The 18,456-nt window shown below is 37.3% G+C and overlaps 1 protein-coding gene across 8 annotated transcripts in view; it reads left to right on the top strand.

Annotated features, from left to right (window-relative positions):
* LOC136829436 (uncharacterized) overlaps positions 1-18,456 on the top strand; it is a 387,116-nt gene that overhangs the window by 147,033 nt on the left and 221,627 nt on the right. For all 8 annotated transcript variants that reach the window (XM_067088065.1, XM_067088058.1, XM_067088059.1 and 5 more), the window contains one exon: positions 8,374-8,547. In XM_067088065.1, the coding sequence (XP_066944166.1) occupies positions 8,478-8,547 (70 nt within the window). In that variant the 5' untranslated portion in view covers positions 8,374-8,477. The remainder of the gene's footprint in view (positions 1-8,373; positions 8,548-18,456) is intronic.

The following is an 18,456-nucleotide window of genomic DNA, read 5'->3' on the forward strand; positions in this document are numbered from 1 at the left end:
CTTTTCTCCGGTTTCTCTCCTAATCCTTCGGGACTTCCTCTGACATTCGCAATCAATAACTTGAGTCGTCGAGTGAGGTGTCCTTGGGATGCATAATCCGTTGGGCTAAGCCAAAGGAACAGACTCTTTTGACGTCCTGAGGAGGAGGAGGAGGTTTGCTTTCTTCTTTCTCTTTTGCTTTTCGTTATTCTTCGTTTTTCCTGTTGTATTCTTGTCTTTCCTTTCTCTGTGCGGAAAGAAATAAGTTGATATCATTTCTCTCATTCAGCTTATTTGTTCCTGATTGCCCTGGTTGCTCCTCTCTCTCTCTCTCTCTCTCTCTCTCTCTCTCTCTCTCTCTCTCTCTCTCTCTCTCTCTCTCTCATACCGTAGAAAAAGTATACACTGTGTTGTATTCATATATATATACGTCTCTCTCTCTCTCTCTCTCTCTCTCTCTCTCTCTCTCTCTCTCTCTCTCTCTCTCTCTCTCTGTATGCGCTTATGCCATGCGTGAAAGTAGGCACCGTGCATATACCTCCTCTACTCTCTCTCTCTCTCTCTCTCTCTCTCTCTCTCTCTCTCTCTCTCTCTCTCTCTCTCTGCGTGAAAGTAGGCACCGTGCATATACACGAATACCTCTCTCTCTCTCTCTCTCTCTCTCTCTCTCTCTCTCTATGCGCTTATGCCATGCGTGAAAGTAGGCACCGTGCATATACACGAATACCTCTCACTCTCTCTCTCTCTCTCTCTCTCTCTCTCTCTCTCTCTCTGCTCATCAGCTCGCTCGCTCGCTCGCTCTCTCTCTCTCTCTCTCTCTCTCTCTCTCTCTCTCTCTCTCTCTCTCTCTCTCTCTCTCTCTGTATGCCTTATGCCATGCGTGAAAGTAGGCACCGTGCATATACACGAATACCTCTCCTCTCTCTCTCTCTCTCTCTCTCTCTCTCTCTCTCTCTCTCTCTCTCTCTCTCTCTCTCTCTCTGTATGCGCTTATGCCATGCGTGAAAGTATGCACCGTGCATATTCAACGAATACCTCTCTCTCTCTCTCTCTCTCTCTCTCTCTCTCTCTCTCTCTCTCTCTCTCTCTTTGTATGCGCTTATGCCATGCATGAAAGTACAACACCTCTCTCTCTCTCTCTCTCTCTCTCTCTCTCTCTCTCTCGTGCCATCCATATGAAAGTATGCATTTTGCATATACATGAATATCTTTCTCTCTCTATCTCTCTCTCTCTCTCTCTCTCTCTCTCTCTCTCTCATCCATATGAAAGTATGCATTTTGCATATACATGAATATCTCTCTCTCTCTCTCTCTCTCTCTCTCTCTCTCTCTCTCTCTCTCTCTCCCACACGTGAAAGCTTACACGGTGCATGTACACGCATACACAAGTGCCGTTCACCTTTTCTCGCTTCTGACGTTCCTCGTGATGCTTTCCCATTCCATTCTAATTACTGAATAATTTCACTTTAATTATATCCGATTAACAGAGTAAATTATGTCATTATCTCGGTCTAAATGACGAAGGATTTGCAGCACGACACATCCGTATTATTTATGTTGGCGATGTTGCGGAAATGACCGGATTTTCTGTTCTTCCTTATGTTTGGCTAATTGCTTCCTGGGCTAACATCTGTTATTGCTGTTATGTTGTTCTTCGTTCATTAATGAACATCTGAGCAGCAGCTGTTGCTTGACTTGCACTTGATATTCTTGGATGGCTGCTCTGTTGGCGATGCTTTTAAATGATGATTTTGGATGCCATGTTTGTTGTATTCATCATAGTTTTCGATTTTGCTTTTTCTTTATGTTGCAGTTACAGGTAATGACTGTACAGAATTATTTGTGAATAATTGTGAATAAGTCATCTCCATATATGATACAGTTACTTGACATAGTTCTATCTAGTTTACAGTTCTATAAAATTTATATGTATTTGTGACAATGCTTTTATTGCTAATAGATTCACAATTTCGTGAAAAACAGTCTGAGTAATAAAAATCCACAATATTCAGTAATATATTTACTATATAATTGTGGATTTTTATTACTCAATTCTTTTATTGTCGTACCTGTCGACTTAGAATCACGGACCTTCAGCCGTCGTTAGTCCTTGAGCAAACGGCGTCTTTATGATCAGCAAGTATAACTAATTTCCCATTAATGTAATGAGGAAATAATCTGTTTTGTTGGAGCTGACGGTAAATATTAGCAGGTGATATAACCGAAGATTTAATCTTGCTTCTGATTGGCTGATGTACTTGAACTGTCACCTCTGATGGGTAGTGGGCAGCATGGACTTCAACCAATCACGATCGGGAGCTGATAGCTTCTGATAGCCGCTGTAAGAGTTGAAATAAGTAGCTGGTCATTTCTTGCTTCTTCTCTTTGTGCTAATGATAACAGGATCCTTATTCTTATGTTTGTTATACAGCTCTGTCTTTTCGCTTCGGCCCCCAACAAAAACGTCAACAATGCCGCATAGTGCTGGACAAAGATATTGGTTATTAGATGAAGGAAATAATCTATTATTGTAACATTAGGCTACTTCCACTGAAGACTTCAACGGAGCAGTGGCGATCTGTTAAGTTTATTTCCTTACAAAAAGTCATCTGAGTCAAATTTGTTATCACTATACTTATACAGAATACATCCAATTTTCTCGTGTGACCTAGTACTCCAAGGTCAGTTCTGATGAACAGGAATAAATTCTATGGCGTTTCGCCGGAAGTTACAACGTGGTGATCTGGTATTTGTATCGCCAGCTAACTTCCAACCAATCAGTCAGTCAAACGTTGGGGGATACTACAAGTGCGTTGAGAGGAACTCGAAGGCGATTCGAGAGACAAAAGAAATTCTTTTCATGTCCGAAGGGAATTTCATTTGCGTCATCGAAGCCAAGTGGAATAAATTTGGCTCCGAATGAAGTCGGAAAGAATCAAGTGACTTTTTCGGCGGACTGGGAAAATTGTGTAGGGAAAAAGGAAAAGTGCTCCGAGGAAACGCATAACTAAAATGAAGAGCTAGATCGTGAGAGAGAGAGAGAGAGAGAGAGAGAGAGAGAGAGAGAGAGAGAGAGAGAGAGAGAAGAGAGAGAGAGGGGAGAAAAGCCAGCTGGTAAAAGGAATGTCATGACCAGGCATCCGCTCCAGAGGTCATCGAAAGGAGCCTCTCTCTCTCTCTCTCTCTCTCTCTCTCTCTCTCTCTCTCTCTCTCTCTCTCTTCTCTCTCTCTTTCCTTCTTCTCTCTGTCTTCCTGTGGAAAATAGGTCAGCCAAAGCAAAATCTGACTACGGCGGAATGTTACTTGACGCAAGTTGTTTATATTTCCCCAGAGAGAGAGAGAGAGAGAGAGAGAGAGAGAGAGAGAGAGAGAGAGAGAGAGAGAGCTCAGGTAAGAAAAGAGGAAACAAGATGTTGGAAAGGAATGTGGCCAAGGCACAAAGCCCAATGGTTCGGACGGGAACCACTAAACCAAAACTCCAACGAGGCCTCCCGGTACCAAGCGTATGTTTACGAATACAAACACCCCCATTACCTCCTCCCTCGACAGGGGCTACAACAACAGCAACAACAGCCGTAAACAGCAAGCCGTGGCTGTAAGCTGTCACAAAGAAACATAGAAAGAAAAAAAAGAAAGAGAAAACGGCTTTTCTAATGTACTGTATTATATACCCCCGGGGATACCCCGTCTACCCCCGTGGGAGGGGAATATTCCTAAATATTGGATTCTCATGTTTTTAAGCATATAAGATAAACAACAATCTTTGTTTGGACTCTCTCTCTCTCTCTCTCTCTCTCTCTCTCTCTCTCTCAATACACACAAGGGAAATGGAGCGTATATTTTAAATTAGGGCCAAGGGATAAGTCCGACGGTAATTTGCTTTTGTTCAAGTTGCGATGAAAAGTTAAATCGTTAGTTAATACTCTGGAGGAAGAGTATTCTCCTTGCCAAAGGTCACACGAACAACAAAGTGCACAAAGAAAATAGTGAAATTCATTCTCGAGCTGCCATGTGGAATGTCGTTGGCCAATCGAGTCCGTCAGTCTGATCATCGAGTCACTCTCGGTACGTGGGCCTGATATTTTAAACTTAATTTTTTATTTAATTTTCCTTATATCACGAATGTTTTGATAGTAACATTACTAAATTGACACGACTTCTCAAGAGTAAATACATTATTTGTTGACTTTTCACACACCAACACTGACTCACATACACGAACACATACACACAATATATATATATATATGTATATATAAATGTATATATATATATATATATATATATATATATATATATATATATATATATATATATATATATATATATATATATATATATATATATATATATATATATATATATATATATATATAATAATACAGTGCCCTCCTGACCTCTCAAATTCCTCACACTTTTGGGATACGCTTGTCGCTGCAAAGCCTTAGATCCAAACAAGAATATGAAGCAATCCTGAAGTACGTAGCAGGATTCGAACCCGCATCCGGAGTATCAGAAAGAAGTCGCGTTACCGACCTGACTACGAGGAAATACGCGTTCGTCATTTTGATACTCCGGACGTGGGTTCAGACCTTGCCGAGGACTACAGGATTGCTTATGATCTCAGGCTTTGTAGTGACAAGTGTATCCAACAAGTGTGAAGAATTCGAGAAGCTGAGAGGGCATTGTTGTTATTACAGTTACATACGTATGTGGTAAAACTGGGCCAGCAGATCCTCATATATATATATATATATATATATATATATATATATATATATATATATATATATATATATAATTCTTTTCCGGAAAAGTTTTCTCTTTAATGAATATAAAGTAATTTGTTTGCTTAATATAAGTTGAAGCAAGGAAAGAATGAATAATCAGTACAATAAACTATAAAAACGAGTGAATAATCAAGTCTCTCATTCACGTGAAAGTCAGTTACTTAGATTTTGAGAACTTTAAAGTTAAGATCTGAAAATCTCAGCTGAATCGTCCCGTCCGAAGACTTGTACAGGAACAACACAGCAACGCTAAGACTGTAAAACTTTGACGGGAAACTTTAACTCACAGGGACGGAAGTTTCCTCAAGAAGTTCCTTCAAGAAGTGTCTCGAGAGCTGCTGCAAGGGTGGCACCTGGTCTCCTGAACCCCGACGACACCTGAACCCTGAAAGCATTGGGCGTTGGAAGGGATTTCTTTGCCTGAGAAAGCTTATGTTGGGAAATAAATTCTCATCACTTTAGCACTAAGATTAGTAAACTTGAAATAATTCTTCACACACTCACATACACGCACTTATATATATATAAATGTTATATATACTTAATATGTAAATGTATATACACACATATATATAACAGATACATATATATATATATATATATATATATATATATATATATATATATATATATTTTATGAATATATGAATTATTTTTACTTGTAATTGCGTGGAATCTTGATATTCACAAATATGAAGCCCAAATATCACTTTATATATATATATATATATATATATATATATATATATATATATATATATATATATATATATATATATATATATATTTATACTTGTAATTGCTTGTAATTGGAAATCTTGATATTCACAAATATGAAGCCCAAATATCACTTGATATCGAATTCGCTATACTTTGGTCATAGCCTAAACCCCCCAGAGGATATTGTAATTGACAAGTGCATCTGTCTCGCCAGGACTTGAACCTCGGCTTTTGGTTTAGATACATTGATACTCAGCGTGGTACCTGTATTCGGCGGCGTACTTGAGGCGCCCACTCCCCCGCCCCCCCCCCCAAAAAATCCTGTGATCGATTTGATAGACTTGATAATGCAAGGTGTAGATATTATTTTGCGGAGGGGGAGTGGATTTTGTAAGTATGCGGTATTAATGCCGTGTTTGAATAGGCTAACCAGAAAGTAAATGATTTACTTTGACAGTAGGTCTCGGACAAAGGTGACTAGTGTTCTTGGGCCTTTAATATCTTTGTGAATGGACTGGAAAGAGGCGTCGAGAATAAAATGTAGGAGGTAGGTTATGAAGAGGATGTCGAAATTACGATGTCTGTGAATGACGATGTAGAGCATAATAGAATTTGAAGGGTTTGCAAAGGAAGAAAGTCAAAAGCTAATTCTAGCAACTACGGCAATAAGAATGGATGGAAGCTAAGAAGATGGAACAATGATTCTCATTACGGTCAGAAGGAGAAGTGAAAGAAAATGGCGCTCTACAGGATTCTGAGCTCAAATGCTTTCAATAATTGTAGAATGGGTGAAGGAAAATTCATGGAGTAGCTTAGAGCGAGAGCTGGTTCGCATAATGATTGGCGCCGGAATGTACGAAGGAATTTTTGAGCCAAGTTTTATATATGGAAACAAAGTAAGGGGTTAAATCTGAACGAACGAGAGAAAGAATGGGGATGAGTTACATTGTTGGAAAGGTTTGGGGAAGCAGCTCATTAGTGAAAAAATAGATAGACAGACAGATAGATAGATGAACAGAATCTATAGTTGTAGATTTGCAAGACTGAAGTCGTTTTCGATTTAAAATGTTGTCCTTGATTCAAAGGAATCACGTGTGATTGTGAAGATTTTCTTGTCAAATCGTTTTGAGCAAGTATGTCTCGTCTCTTATGGAACTGTCACTCATTTTAGACACAGCGATGAATGAAACCGTTTAAGACAGAATATGCAGTTAAAAATACAAGATAATCAAATGAAAAGTGAGTAACGACTTCATTAAAAAGTAAGGATACAAATGCAAGTGCTATTAATGGAATTCGCCCAGAGGTCGTTCATTGGTCTACGCTGGAGCAAAGTGGGAGGCACATGAAAGCCTCCTAAAACAGTTCAAGAAATGGGGAAACTACGAAAGTTTTCTAGAAAAGGGCGAGGTGCCATCGCCATAAAACCGGGGAAAACTAAGGAAGAGCAGGGATGTTTCCTGTAAAAATTGGAAGGTCTGCAGCAAAGGTCTGATGTTTCCTGTAAAAATTTGGGAGAGCAGGGGCCCGTGATGTATTGAAGTCCCTAAAAATTGCATATATATGAAGGCGGAAAGGTCTGTAGGGATAAGGGACAAACTTCCTTTCCTCGAAAATATTGGGAGAGCAGGGGCCCGTGATGTATTGAAGATCCCAGACATGAATTGGTAGACATGGTAGAACAGCCCTCTAATCAGATTATAACTGTGTTGAGATGGAAATGGTTTATGAAAAGGGGAAAAAAATAGGCTGATATATATCTTGAGTACAGACAGCTGTCATATTTTCTTTTTATGGGGTTTAGATAATTATTGTGGGTTATTTGATTTGATTTGCTTAAACGCAATGTTGACAATTCTTAATGAGGTGTTTTGGTAACGTCACTTCTTGTGATTACTCTTTGATTAGCTGAGGCGAATCCCTTCCTCGAATTTAATGAATTCAAGTAAGCTGCAAAACGCTTTGATGGAATATTCAAAATCTGACTAAAGGAAAACAACTTTAGTAAAGTAAGTATGGTTAGTAGTAAAAGGAATATTTATTTCCAGAGTAAATCTTAATCGATATATTTTTTTTATATCCGTAATTCATTACCGGAGTCGATTTTAATTTAATCTCTTTTCTTGTACTATAAAATGGTTCACTTAAACTTTAAGGAAAATAAAGTTAAAAAGCAAAATATCAGTAATTTTGCCTCTGAAAAAGTAAGAATAAAAGTAAGATGGGTAAAGCCGAACCATAAAAGAAATACTGAGGGATACTCTTCCCAGACACAAAATTTCTCTTTTGATTGTCAAACGGCTCTCGACCACCGTTGGTTCCCTTCTTGGTGGAAGAAACTTGGCAGGAAAGAATAAGGAATATTGTGTTACTGTTCTAGAAATCGTTTTATTCGCCTTTTTTCTCCTCAAGGTTGTATATATATATATATATATATATATATATATATATATATATATATATATATATATATATGTATGTGTATGTATATATATATGTATGTATATATATTTCTGTATTTTTCTATATACATAACATATAATTATATGTATATATATTTCTATATATATATATATATATATATATATATATATATATATATATATATAATGTATATTTATATTCAGATTATGTTTTAATTCATGAAACATTAACTAAATTTTAAGTGGCATTTTATATTCTTTTCTGACTGTTTTATAAAATCCATGAAGATTTTCCTTGTTTCTTTTTTTTTTTTTACTCCATTTTTGTCCAGCTACAGGACCCCCCAAGAACAGCACATTTCAAATCCCATTTTTTTCCCTTCTGTACCAACTCGTCTACAAAATTCGAAAAGAGATTCTTTACCGATCACGTTTCTTACTTCTTTTCTTTTCCATTTCAGCCAATCCGCCGAGGAAATGCCCCATTATAGAAATCGAGAATGGGAAGGCGAGAATCAAAGCAAGAGGCCGAGTGGCCAAGTTCAAGTGTCACAAAAAGTACACGATGTTCGAGGGGGACAAATTCGCGACTTGCGTCAAGGGAAGATGGCATGGAAAAATACCCAAGTGCATAAGTAAGTACTCTTTCTTTTTTTTTTTCGTCCATATGTTCATTTGCTCTCATAAATTTTTGGATGATGGATATATCTTCTGGCATCTCGGCTTCGGGGTGGATGAAGATGGAAGACTGCCAGAGACGCTCTTGTTAGGGTGAATAGTTTTCTTCTGGAATAGTGAATGATAATTAAGGTTATTCATCTTTCATTGTGCAAAAACGTATGCATGAGAACGTTGCTTAGATCTAGCAGTTGTAGCAAACTCTGCTACTGTTATTCGTGGAGAAACTTGACAGAAATTTTTGTTGCTAAAAATGATTAATTGCGTGTTGTACAGAGCGATTTTTCCGCATGGTTTTGTTGGGAAATCTAGGGACCCGGGGACGAAGGTTAGACTGAGGGACCCTCCGACAACGAAGCTTCCTACAGAAGCTGGGGGTCATCCTAAGGTTTAGGAAAGTGACAACGTACAGCTAGTCTTAAGGTTTAGGAAGGCGACAACTTAGTTTTATATCTTAGTGTTTAAACGTGATTTTAGGTCTCAAGGTTTAGGAGAGGGACAAGCCACTTTTACATCTTAGGATTTAGGAAAGCGAGAACGTACTTTTACGTCTTAAGGTTTAGGTAACCGACTACGTACTTTTACGATTTATGGTTTAGGAAAGCGACGACATACTTTACGCCTTAAGTTTTAGGAAAGAGACAACGTACTTTTACGTCTTAAGGTTTAGGAAAGCGACAACGTACTTTTACGTCTTAAGGTTTAGGAAAGCGACAACGTACTTTTACGTCTTAAGGTTTAGGAAAGCGACTACGTACTTTTACGTTTTATGGTTTAGGAAAGCGATAACATACTTTACGTCTTAAGGTTTAGGAAAGAGACAACGTGCTTTTACGTCTTAAGGTTTAGGAAAGCGACAACGTACTTTTACGTCATAAGGTTTAGGAAAGAGACAACTTACTTTTACATCTTTGGTTTAGGAAAGTGATAACATACCTCCCAGGGTTTAAGAGAGCGACAACATACTTTTTCACATCTTCGGATCCGAAAGACTCAGTATAGTGTAATCCCACTCTACGTTTCAAAAAAAAATTTTTTTTTCAGTCAAATTCTTACTCGATGCAGTATTGAGTTGGCAAGATTTAATTTGGTCAGTTTTCAGAACGCTTCATTTCGAAATGATAGTACATAACAAAAATGATTCCGTATACCAAATAAACTTTTCTTTAAGAGACAACGAAGAAGTCTTATAAATGTTTCACTTGGTTATGCAAGTTTTTCACGCTTTGGTATTCTCTAAGAACTGCCAGGAAGTGATAAGATATATTTTCACTTGAGATTTTACCTTTTATAATTTCTAACTCCGTGTTTTAGCATTTCTCGGGGCTTAATTTAGCATTTATAAACTTACGTCGGAATGCTGAGATACCAAAACGATTTCTTTTATGCTCTGGACGTTGAAAATATTTAGTGTAAATTCAGAAATACTTGTCATGGTTATTTTATGCCTCAAGTCGAAAAGACCTTTAGGCACTGGATAGAAAAATCTCTTATTATGGATAAAAAAATTACTTTAAGCCTTTTTATATCCCCTCAGTTGATGGCAATATCCACCGTCTTTTCCAGAAACTATTGACGTCCTTATCTATTAAAGTAAGTTTATTTCTGAATCAGATATTGTTCATTTTATTTGATCATGCCAACTTTTGTAGAGGAGGAGGAGGAGGAGGAGGAGGAGGAGGAGGAGGAGGAGGAGGAGGAGGAGGAGGAGGAGGGGAGGAGGAGGAGGAGGAGGATGTTTAGGGCCCAAAACGATCTCCACCCTTTTGTCTCTCGTTAATAGATATTTCCCATCCTCATTGTTAATTGTCGTCCACTATTGTACAGCCACCTGTTTTTAGCTGCTCTTGTACGACAAAGATATCACTTCGGTGCATCGATTTCTTTCTGTATTAGAATACAAAAACACACACGTTTTTCTGGTAACTGTGTTGACTCACACATCCGAACTCATTTGTTTATGAGTGTGTTTGTGTTTGTGTGTGTGTTTCGTGTGCAGCTCTATTCATCTGCCTGCATATGCCATCACTCTTGAATCTTTGATGGCTCATATTTCACAGAATGAGAGGAAATTGGGAGGGAATTCGTATTTCCATATGTGGAGAAACGCAGTTTGATGTAGATTTCTAGTTTATGTGATGAGAGAAAAAAGCGAATTTATTTGGTGAAAACATTATTAAGGTTATTTGTTGAAAATGGAAGAAACAGGTGTACCGCAGATATCGTTTATTGTGTTTCATCATGCAAGGCGTGGGACAAAAAATGAAATGAAATAAAGAGAGAGAGAGAGAGAGAGAGAGAGAGAGAGAGAGAGAGAGAGAGAGAGAGAGAGAGAGGTTGGGATTGGACACATAACCTGTTATTAACAGTGGGCTGATGTTTATGTAGTCACACTCATTTTCTCCATAAGTAAGCTCTGTGGAATTGATTGCAGATTCATAAACATGAAAATTTCTTTAAATTCATGCTATTTTAGCCTTCACTCTTGATTAGAAATAAATAAAAACAAGTTTCTTCGGCGCAATCGAGTTTTCTGTACATCGTATAATCAAGGCCACAGAAAATAGATCTATCTTTCGGTGGTCTCAGTATAGTGCCTTATGAGCCGCGGCCCATGAAACTTTAACCACGGCCCGGTGGTGGCCTGGCCTATATAGTTGCCAGACACACGCTTATGACTAACTTTAACCTTGAATAAAATAAAAACTACTGAGGCTAGAGGGCTGCAATTATGTTTGATGATTGGAGAGTGGATGATCAACATATCAGTTTGCAGCCCTCTTGCCTCAGTAGTTTTTAAGATCTGAGGGCGGACAGAAAAAGTGCGGACGGACAGACAAAGCCGGCACAATAGTTTTCTTTTCAGAAAACTAAAACTAAAAACAGCAAAACGTGTTCCGTTCTGACACGCTGGCAACAAATAAAAAAAAATAATAGAACAAAACTAAAAGACAAATGAACCGTTTCACGTCACCAACAGAAAGCATCATTCTTAATTCTCCGAGCTCTGGTTATGAAGAGCCCTTAAAAAAATAAAAAAAGCAACACCCTACAGGAACTAAGAAGGCCTACAGAACACTTGCTCCCCAACGGCAAAAACAGCTAACCGCAGACAGGCAATTACGTGTCGCCCGACGTAACACGCTTGGGAGGTCCTTCCCGGCTCCCACTGACCGAGAAATGTATGGACGCGGGAATCGCTCCGTTAACGAGGTTCTCTGAACACTTTCCTCGTTATCCAATCCTTAAGTCGGGAACTAACGACTCGGAGGAAACGGTTGTCTTGCCTATTCGCATTTGTTTGGTTGGGGGTTGTGTGCCGTGACGTTTGTCCGTTGCTAAGTAACCGTTAGATACGTTCTGAGTTGCCTGTAGTTCTGGTGTAAATTTTTGGAGCCTTTTGGGCAGTGTTGTATTTCTTCCTTGATTAAAAGGGAATATTTGTAATTGGTGTACGTAATTATTATTTGAAGACTGAATTATGAGTTGTATTGTTAGTATTTAACGTTGTTTTGAGGCAGCTTTGTTTCCATGAATACACGCATAACTATCATAACACAAAAAGTATTTACATTCTTACTTGGACAGTAAAGAATGGATATTTGCAGTTATATATTCACTTGCCTGCTAAATATATACATATTATATATATATATATATATATATACATATACGCATTTATAAATATATACATATATATATATATACATATATATATATATATATATATATATATATATATATATATATATATATACATATATATTGTTTAACTATTGGAACTCTTTGCTCAGGTTTGCTAGGTCTATGGTTCGCAGACGTATGACCCACCAGCGCACATTGATGTGAAAACTGCATATATAGTTAATACATTTATTATTTAAATGTGCAGCATGTATCGCGCAGAATACTAGTGTTTTTGATGAACACAATTCACTAGAAGTAGACTGACATTATGCATCATTGTTATGCTAATGTAATTTTGTACATTAAACCAGTAACTCGTGAGTGTATGTTAATCAGTGATTTTTATTTCGTTTTTGTGATAGTAAAAAAATATGTAAATTCTCTTTGATTCATGCAGTTTATTTTATTTCCATGAATACTGAAGTACACTGAATAGGTAAAACTAACGATTTATAAACCCAGAGACATAGGCTAGTACTAAGTGTATAAAAACGGTTTTGTTTTTTATGTTCATGGGAATCTCAAGTGCAATGATGAGAGAGTTGTTTTACAAACTCAAGAATGATATTACGTGTTCTTATTGTGCAGATGCCTTGATATTAGTATGCAATGGAGGATGGTAGTCTGAGCAACTATAATTTTAAGTTCGTGTCGTTTATAGTTGTGATGTGGCTTAATAATTACAGTATCTCATTTTGTCTGAGTGCTCTTATATGAATCGGCTGCTTCCTCAAGAAGTGAGATGTGTTACCACGAATGCGCAAGCACTGTCGCCTAACGACGATAGAAATTAGCTTTAGTAAAAGAAAGATTGAGAAATTGAAAGACAGGCAAACAACGCAAGAAACAACATACATTATAGTAGCGTGAACTGGCTCTGTTAACACGTTCTTTCTAAATTATACTTGCCTTTTCTTAGGATATATCTCTGTTATTTTCTGCGTTATTCTCACTATTTTCTTTGCCATATCTCTTATCTGGGGAAGAATGTTAGTAATCTAATTTTGAACAAGTCAGTTGATAACACTTGTATGATGATAAAATGTTAATGTATTGCAGACCTGGTTTTATGTGCACAAGAAAGCCTGTTTTACATGATATCCAATCTTAACAAATCGGGATTCTCTCTCTCTCTCTCTCTCTCTCTCTCTCTTCTCTCTCTCTCACACACACACACACACACACACACACACACACACACACACACACACACACACACACACACATATATATATATATATATATATATATATATATATATATATATTTTATAGGATTTTGTGCCCCGACGATGCGTGAATAAACAACACGTGAAAGCCCTTGGTACTGAACTTCTTCCTGTCATTTTCCTGTGGGATTCGCTTATATACTGATGTCACTTGCACCTACTGTGATTTTTTTAAGCATATAATCACATATTGATTGAATGATACCCTACCAGTCAGCTGCATTTTTGATGTAGAATTATGACAAAATATGAACTGCGACATTCTAAAACTTTTTTTTTTTCTCTCTCTCTCTCTCTCTCTCTCTCTCTCTCTCTCTCTCTCTCTCTCTCTTATACATATACACAAACACATATAATGACACATTGATTGAATGATTCACTACTAAAAGTCAACTGTATTTTTCAAGTAACGTTATGACAAATGTGAACATGGCTACAAACTGATACATTATCTCTCTCTCTCTCTCTCTCTCTCTCTCTCTCTCTCTCTCTCTCTCTCTCTCTCTCTCATAAACTCCCTGTAGTCAATAGCAGCAGCGTGTGGTCACGAAAATCCTTGAATTTAGGCTTTGTTGTTGTTTGCGCCGATGTATTCAGGCGAATGATTGCTGGCCGCGTGGATGCTGTTATTTTTCGGTTCGCGTAGGTAGATGCCGCTATGGAAGTGAATGAAATGAGCTGGTGTTGAAAATTATGCTGAACTGGGTTATGTATATATGTATATTGTTCCCAAATGGCCGTGTTGTGTAGGGCGATTGATTCGGTGTGTTTGTAATGGCTTGTTTGAAGCGCTGGAATGCCTGTACTCTATGGCGTTTGAATGGTTTGTTTGTTTGTGCTGCTGGTTGTTGAGGGTTTAATGAACGCTTTCCTGTTTGTGTTAGCGTTTGTGATGAGTCATGAATTCGATGGTCGTGTTCACAAACGCTAGTCCTACCTAACCTTGTGGCGACTATATGCAAATAAATAAAACTGGTTGCTTTTACGGTATATTTTTGGACGCGTTTAACTTGCTTTTTACGAAATAGGTTTGTAAAACCTTGGAACGAAGGAGATAAAAGCTTTATTATTCTGTGGATGCAACGATAAAAAGCAACGTTTTTAATGAGGATGTGCGTGGATGCGTGTGTGCATTTGGTGCGCGTACCTGTGTGTATGCGTGTGAGCGTGTGTGCGTGTGTGTGTGTTTGTGTGTGCACACACGGCCTTCCACCGGCAAGAGGTGCCGTCAGTGGCCGGTAATTGGCGGATCGAAGGAGAAGAGAGAGAGAGAGAGAGAGAGAGAGAGAGAGAGAGAGAGAGAGAGAGAGAGAGAGAGAAGGAAGGTTTGAGCGAAGTGATTCCAAATAGGGTTGGAAAGGATCCAAAACAGAATTGGATTCTCAGGGAAAGAGAATATCTTTTAGAGACGAATTAAAGCGAAAGAGATGATTCACATTGTTTTAATGACACGTTTTATTAGGTTTCTGTGGAGGAGAGAGAGAGAGAGAGAGAGAGAGAGAGAGAGAGAGAGAGAGAGAGAGAGAGAGAGAGAGAGAGAGAGTGATAATATAGGTTTCTATCAGCATATTTTGATATAGGGTTTGACTTAAAAATACTTTTCGGTGAGGAGAATATAGTTCACAGATTTAAATGTTATCTTAAAAAGATTTCGAATGAGAGAGAGAGAGAGAGAGAGAGAGAGAGAGAGAGAGAGAGAGAGAGAGAGAGAGAGAGAGAGTTAAAAATACCTTTGGGTGAGGAGAATATAGTTTGCAGAATTAAATGTTATCATATACAGATATTTCAAAAGAGAGAGAGAGAGAGAGAGAGAGAGAGAGAGAGAGAGAGAGAGAGAGAGAGAGAGAGAGAGAGAGAGAGCGAGCATAGGTTTCTACCAACATATTTAGGTACAGGGTTTCACATATAAATACCTTTCAGTGAGAGGAATATACTGCACAGAATTGAATATTATCATATACAGATACTTATAATACAATTGGACTTTAATAAAGAGTTCTGTCTACAATTTATTATACAGTAAAAAAAAAAAACTAAAAAATACCAAAAAAAGATAAAGAAAACCTGAGGATATATCAATGTAGCTTTCAGATTCAAAGCGATGATTTATTCAGTTTATATACCTGTGTATAATTTTTGGCATACACAGGTATACTGTATATATTGAATAAATAATATTTCTGTGTGTTCTTATTGGCATACACTTGTATCACAGACGCGAGGTCGGCAACGGATCGTCTTTATGATAAAGCTTTGTGCACCGATTTTCTTTTTTGTGTCGTGAACTTGAGCTGAAAGATACGCGCAGATTGACGGCTGTAAAAATTCGATATCAGGTATTTCTGTCTCCGTCTGGTTTACGTTTGGTTCTCATAGCCTCTGCCTGAGACCCGAAGTTAAAAGGTGAGGTGAAATGTGTGTATATATATGTATATATATATATATATATATATATATATATATATATATATATATATATATATATATATATATAGAGAGAGAGAGAGAGAGAGAGAGAGAGAGAGATAAATATGTAATGAATATATATGTATGTATATATATATATATATATATATATATATATATATATATATATTTATATGAGAGATAGATAGATAGTAATGTGATATATATATGTATATAAATATATTACAGTATATATACATATATATATATATATATATATATATATATATATATATATTTGTATATATTATATATTTGTATATATGTATATATATATATATATATATATATATACATACATATATATACATACATATATATATATTATATATATATATATATATATATATATATATATATATATATATGTATATATATAATTACCTTTTACACACACCTGCACGTTGATTGTCTTGCTGGGATAAGGGTGACTTACAACAGCTAAGGAACAGCAAACACATAAATTCTCTCAGAAGTAAATCAAGAATGGCTCCCTATTTTGAAAGCTTCGACTGCCCAAATGCTCTAGACGCCTACATAGGAACCAAATCAGCCTTTCGTTAAATCCCATTTAAATGTGAACCATTAACGTCTTTCTTGCATGGATTCCCCCCTTAGGGGGTAGTGCCGTCAGTGCAACTCACGCGGTGCCCTGTAGGGATTACTCAAGGTTCTTTGCAGCGTGCCTTCGGCCCCTAGCTGCTACCCCTTTCGTTCCTTCATATTCTCTTTCTTCCATCTTACTTTCCACTCTCTCCTAAGAATAGATTCATAGTGCAACTGCGAGGTTTTCCTCCTGTTAAACCTTTTACTGTAAATTTCCGTTTCAGCGCCGAATGACCTCAATAGTCCCAGTGCTTGGCCTTTGGCGTAAATTCTATATTCAGTTCAGTTCAATCATGGACATTCAGACATCTTGGAGGATGGCCTATTTACTCAACCACACCTCATGCTTTTTTTTTTTAACTTAAGATATCACCCAATGATCCATCATTCCATGTATCTTTCTATCCTCTTTCCTCATACACTCAGTGAATTATGTATCCTTCTGATAAATTATCTTTTTCCACTCTCAGTATGACCAAGCGGCCTTAAAAGTCTTTAGATTACCTGTGTCTCTCTATTTTAATACTTATTACTTTCCTCTCTATCTCCATGCACATTAAAATTCGCAGATTATTCAGTTCAGTAGCCTTTACATTTTCAACTTACATCCAGTAGGTTTAACAATGTCTTCATTTGTCCTGAATCAGTTTCCTTAGATAATCTACCATTCCTCTATTCCATAACGTCTGCTTCCAACTAATTACATTACTCACGTTAACGGCGCATCGTCAAATCTATGCCCTCATTTGTCGCTACAGAAGAAGAAGAAGAAGAAGAAGAAGAAGAAGAAGAAGAAGAAGAAGAAGAAGAAGAAGAAAACATCTATTAGTAAACAAACGACCCTAAGAGCCTCGTAACCCATTTGCGGACTTATTGTTGATTCAGCATGCCTTAGGTAATATAAAATATTATGTAAAGCTAAGGAGAAAAGTGGCATTGAATATTACGAGGTACTCATAAGGTCTTCATGTAGACCATTTGAGATATTTAAGACCGTTGGGTTTTTTGCTTGTCTGATTAAGAGAAAAGGGATGAAGGGAGTCTCTCCTAGTGAGATAATGATATTCCTAAGGGGCGAAATAAGCCTTTCGTTATGCTGAGTCAACTGTCTTAAAAATAGTTTTTTTTCTTTAATCGTGTATATTGGTGGAAGCCAAAATTCTCTCTCTCTCTCTCTCTCTCTCTCTCTCTCTCTCTCTCTCTCTCTCTCTCTCTCTCTCTCTCTCTCGTCTTGTGGCATCCAAGGAAAGTCTTCGTTGTTGGTTGTAGGAATAAGGGAGAAATATTATAAAAAAATAAAAGCATTGTTGGAATAAGTGACAAAAATATGACTGTTTAAAATGATAGTTATATCTAATCGCAGAAATTTTGTGGAAAGACGCGGGAACACTCATCAAAAGAGAGGCTGATAGACATAGGCCTATGTAATTATTTCCACGAGCTGCTGCAACGCAGAGTGTGAAATTATATCTAATAGTTATGCATCAACCGATTTTTGGGGGGCATAGCGATTCCGTGGCACAATATTCTGGGTGATTAAGTAGCATAATTGATCGGTCTTTGGGGGAATTGATTATGTGACAGGTGTCTTTGTATAACGGAAGTAAACTTCACAGAAGTAAAAAAATTAAATTACTGGGCATAAGTACTTCACTGACCTGGCATACAGCACCAAAGTGTGCAGATATTAGGACAGTTTTGACACGGGCAAGACGTTCCGTTAAATTTTTACTAGTTTAAGATAAAAATGAAATAGAAAATTAATCGTGACTTGGGAACTTTCGTAATACTGTAGAGAACGATATGCCCATTCATCATAAAAGCTAGATATAAAATAAGTAAAAAATGCGCCGAAGTTTCCTCTGCGCAGGTGAGTTTT

Source organism: Macrobrachium rosenbergii, chromosome 44 (genome assembly GCF_040412425.1).
Source record: "Macrobrachium rosenbergii isolate ZJJX-2024 chromosome 44, ASM4041242v1, whole genome shotgun sequence".
Classification (NCBI taxonomy): domain Eukaryota; kingdom Metazoa; phylum Arthropoda; class Malacostraca; order Decapoda; family Palaemonidae; genus Macrobrachium; species Macrobrachium rosenbergii.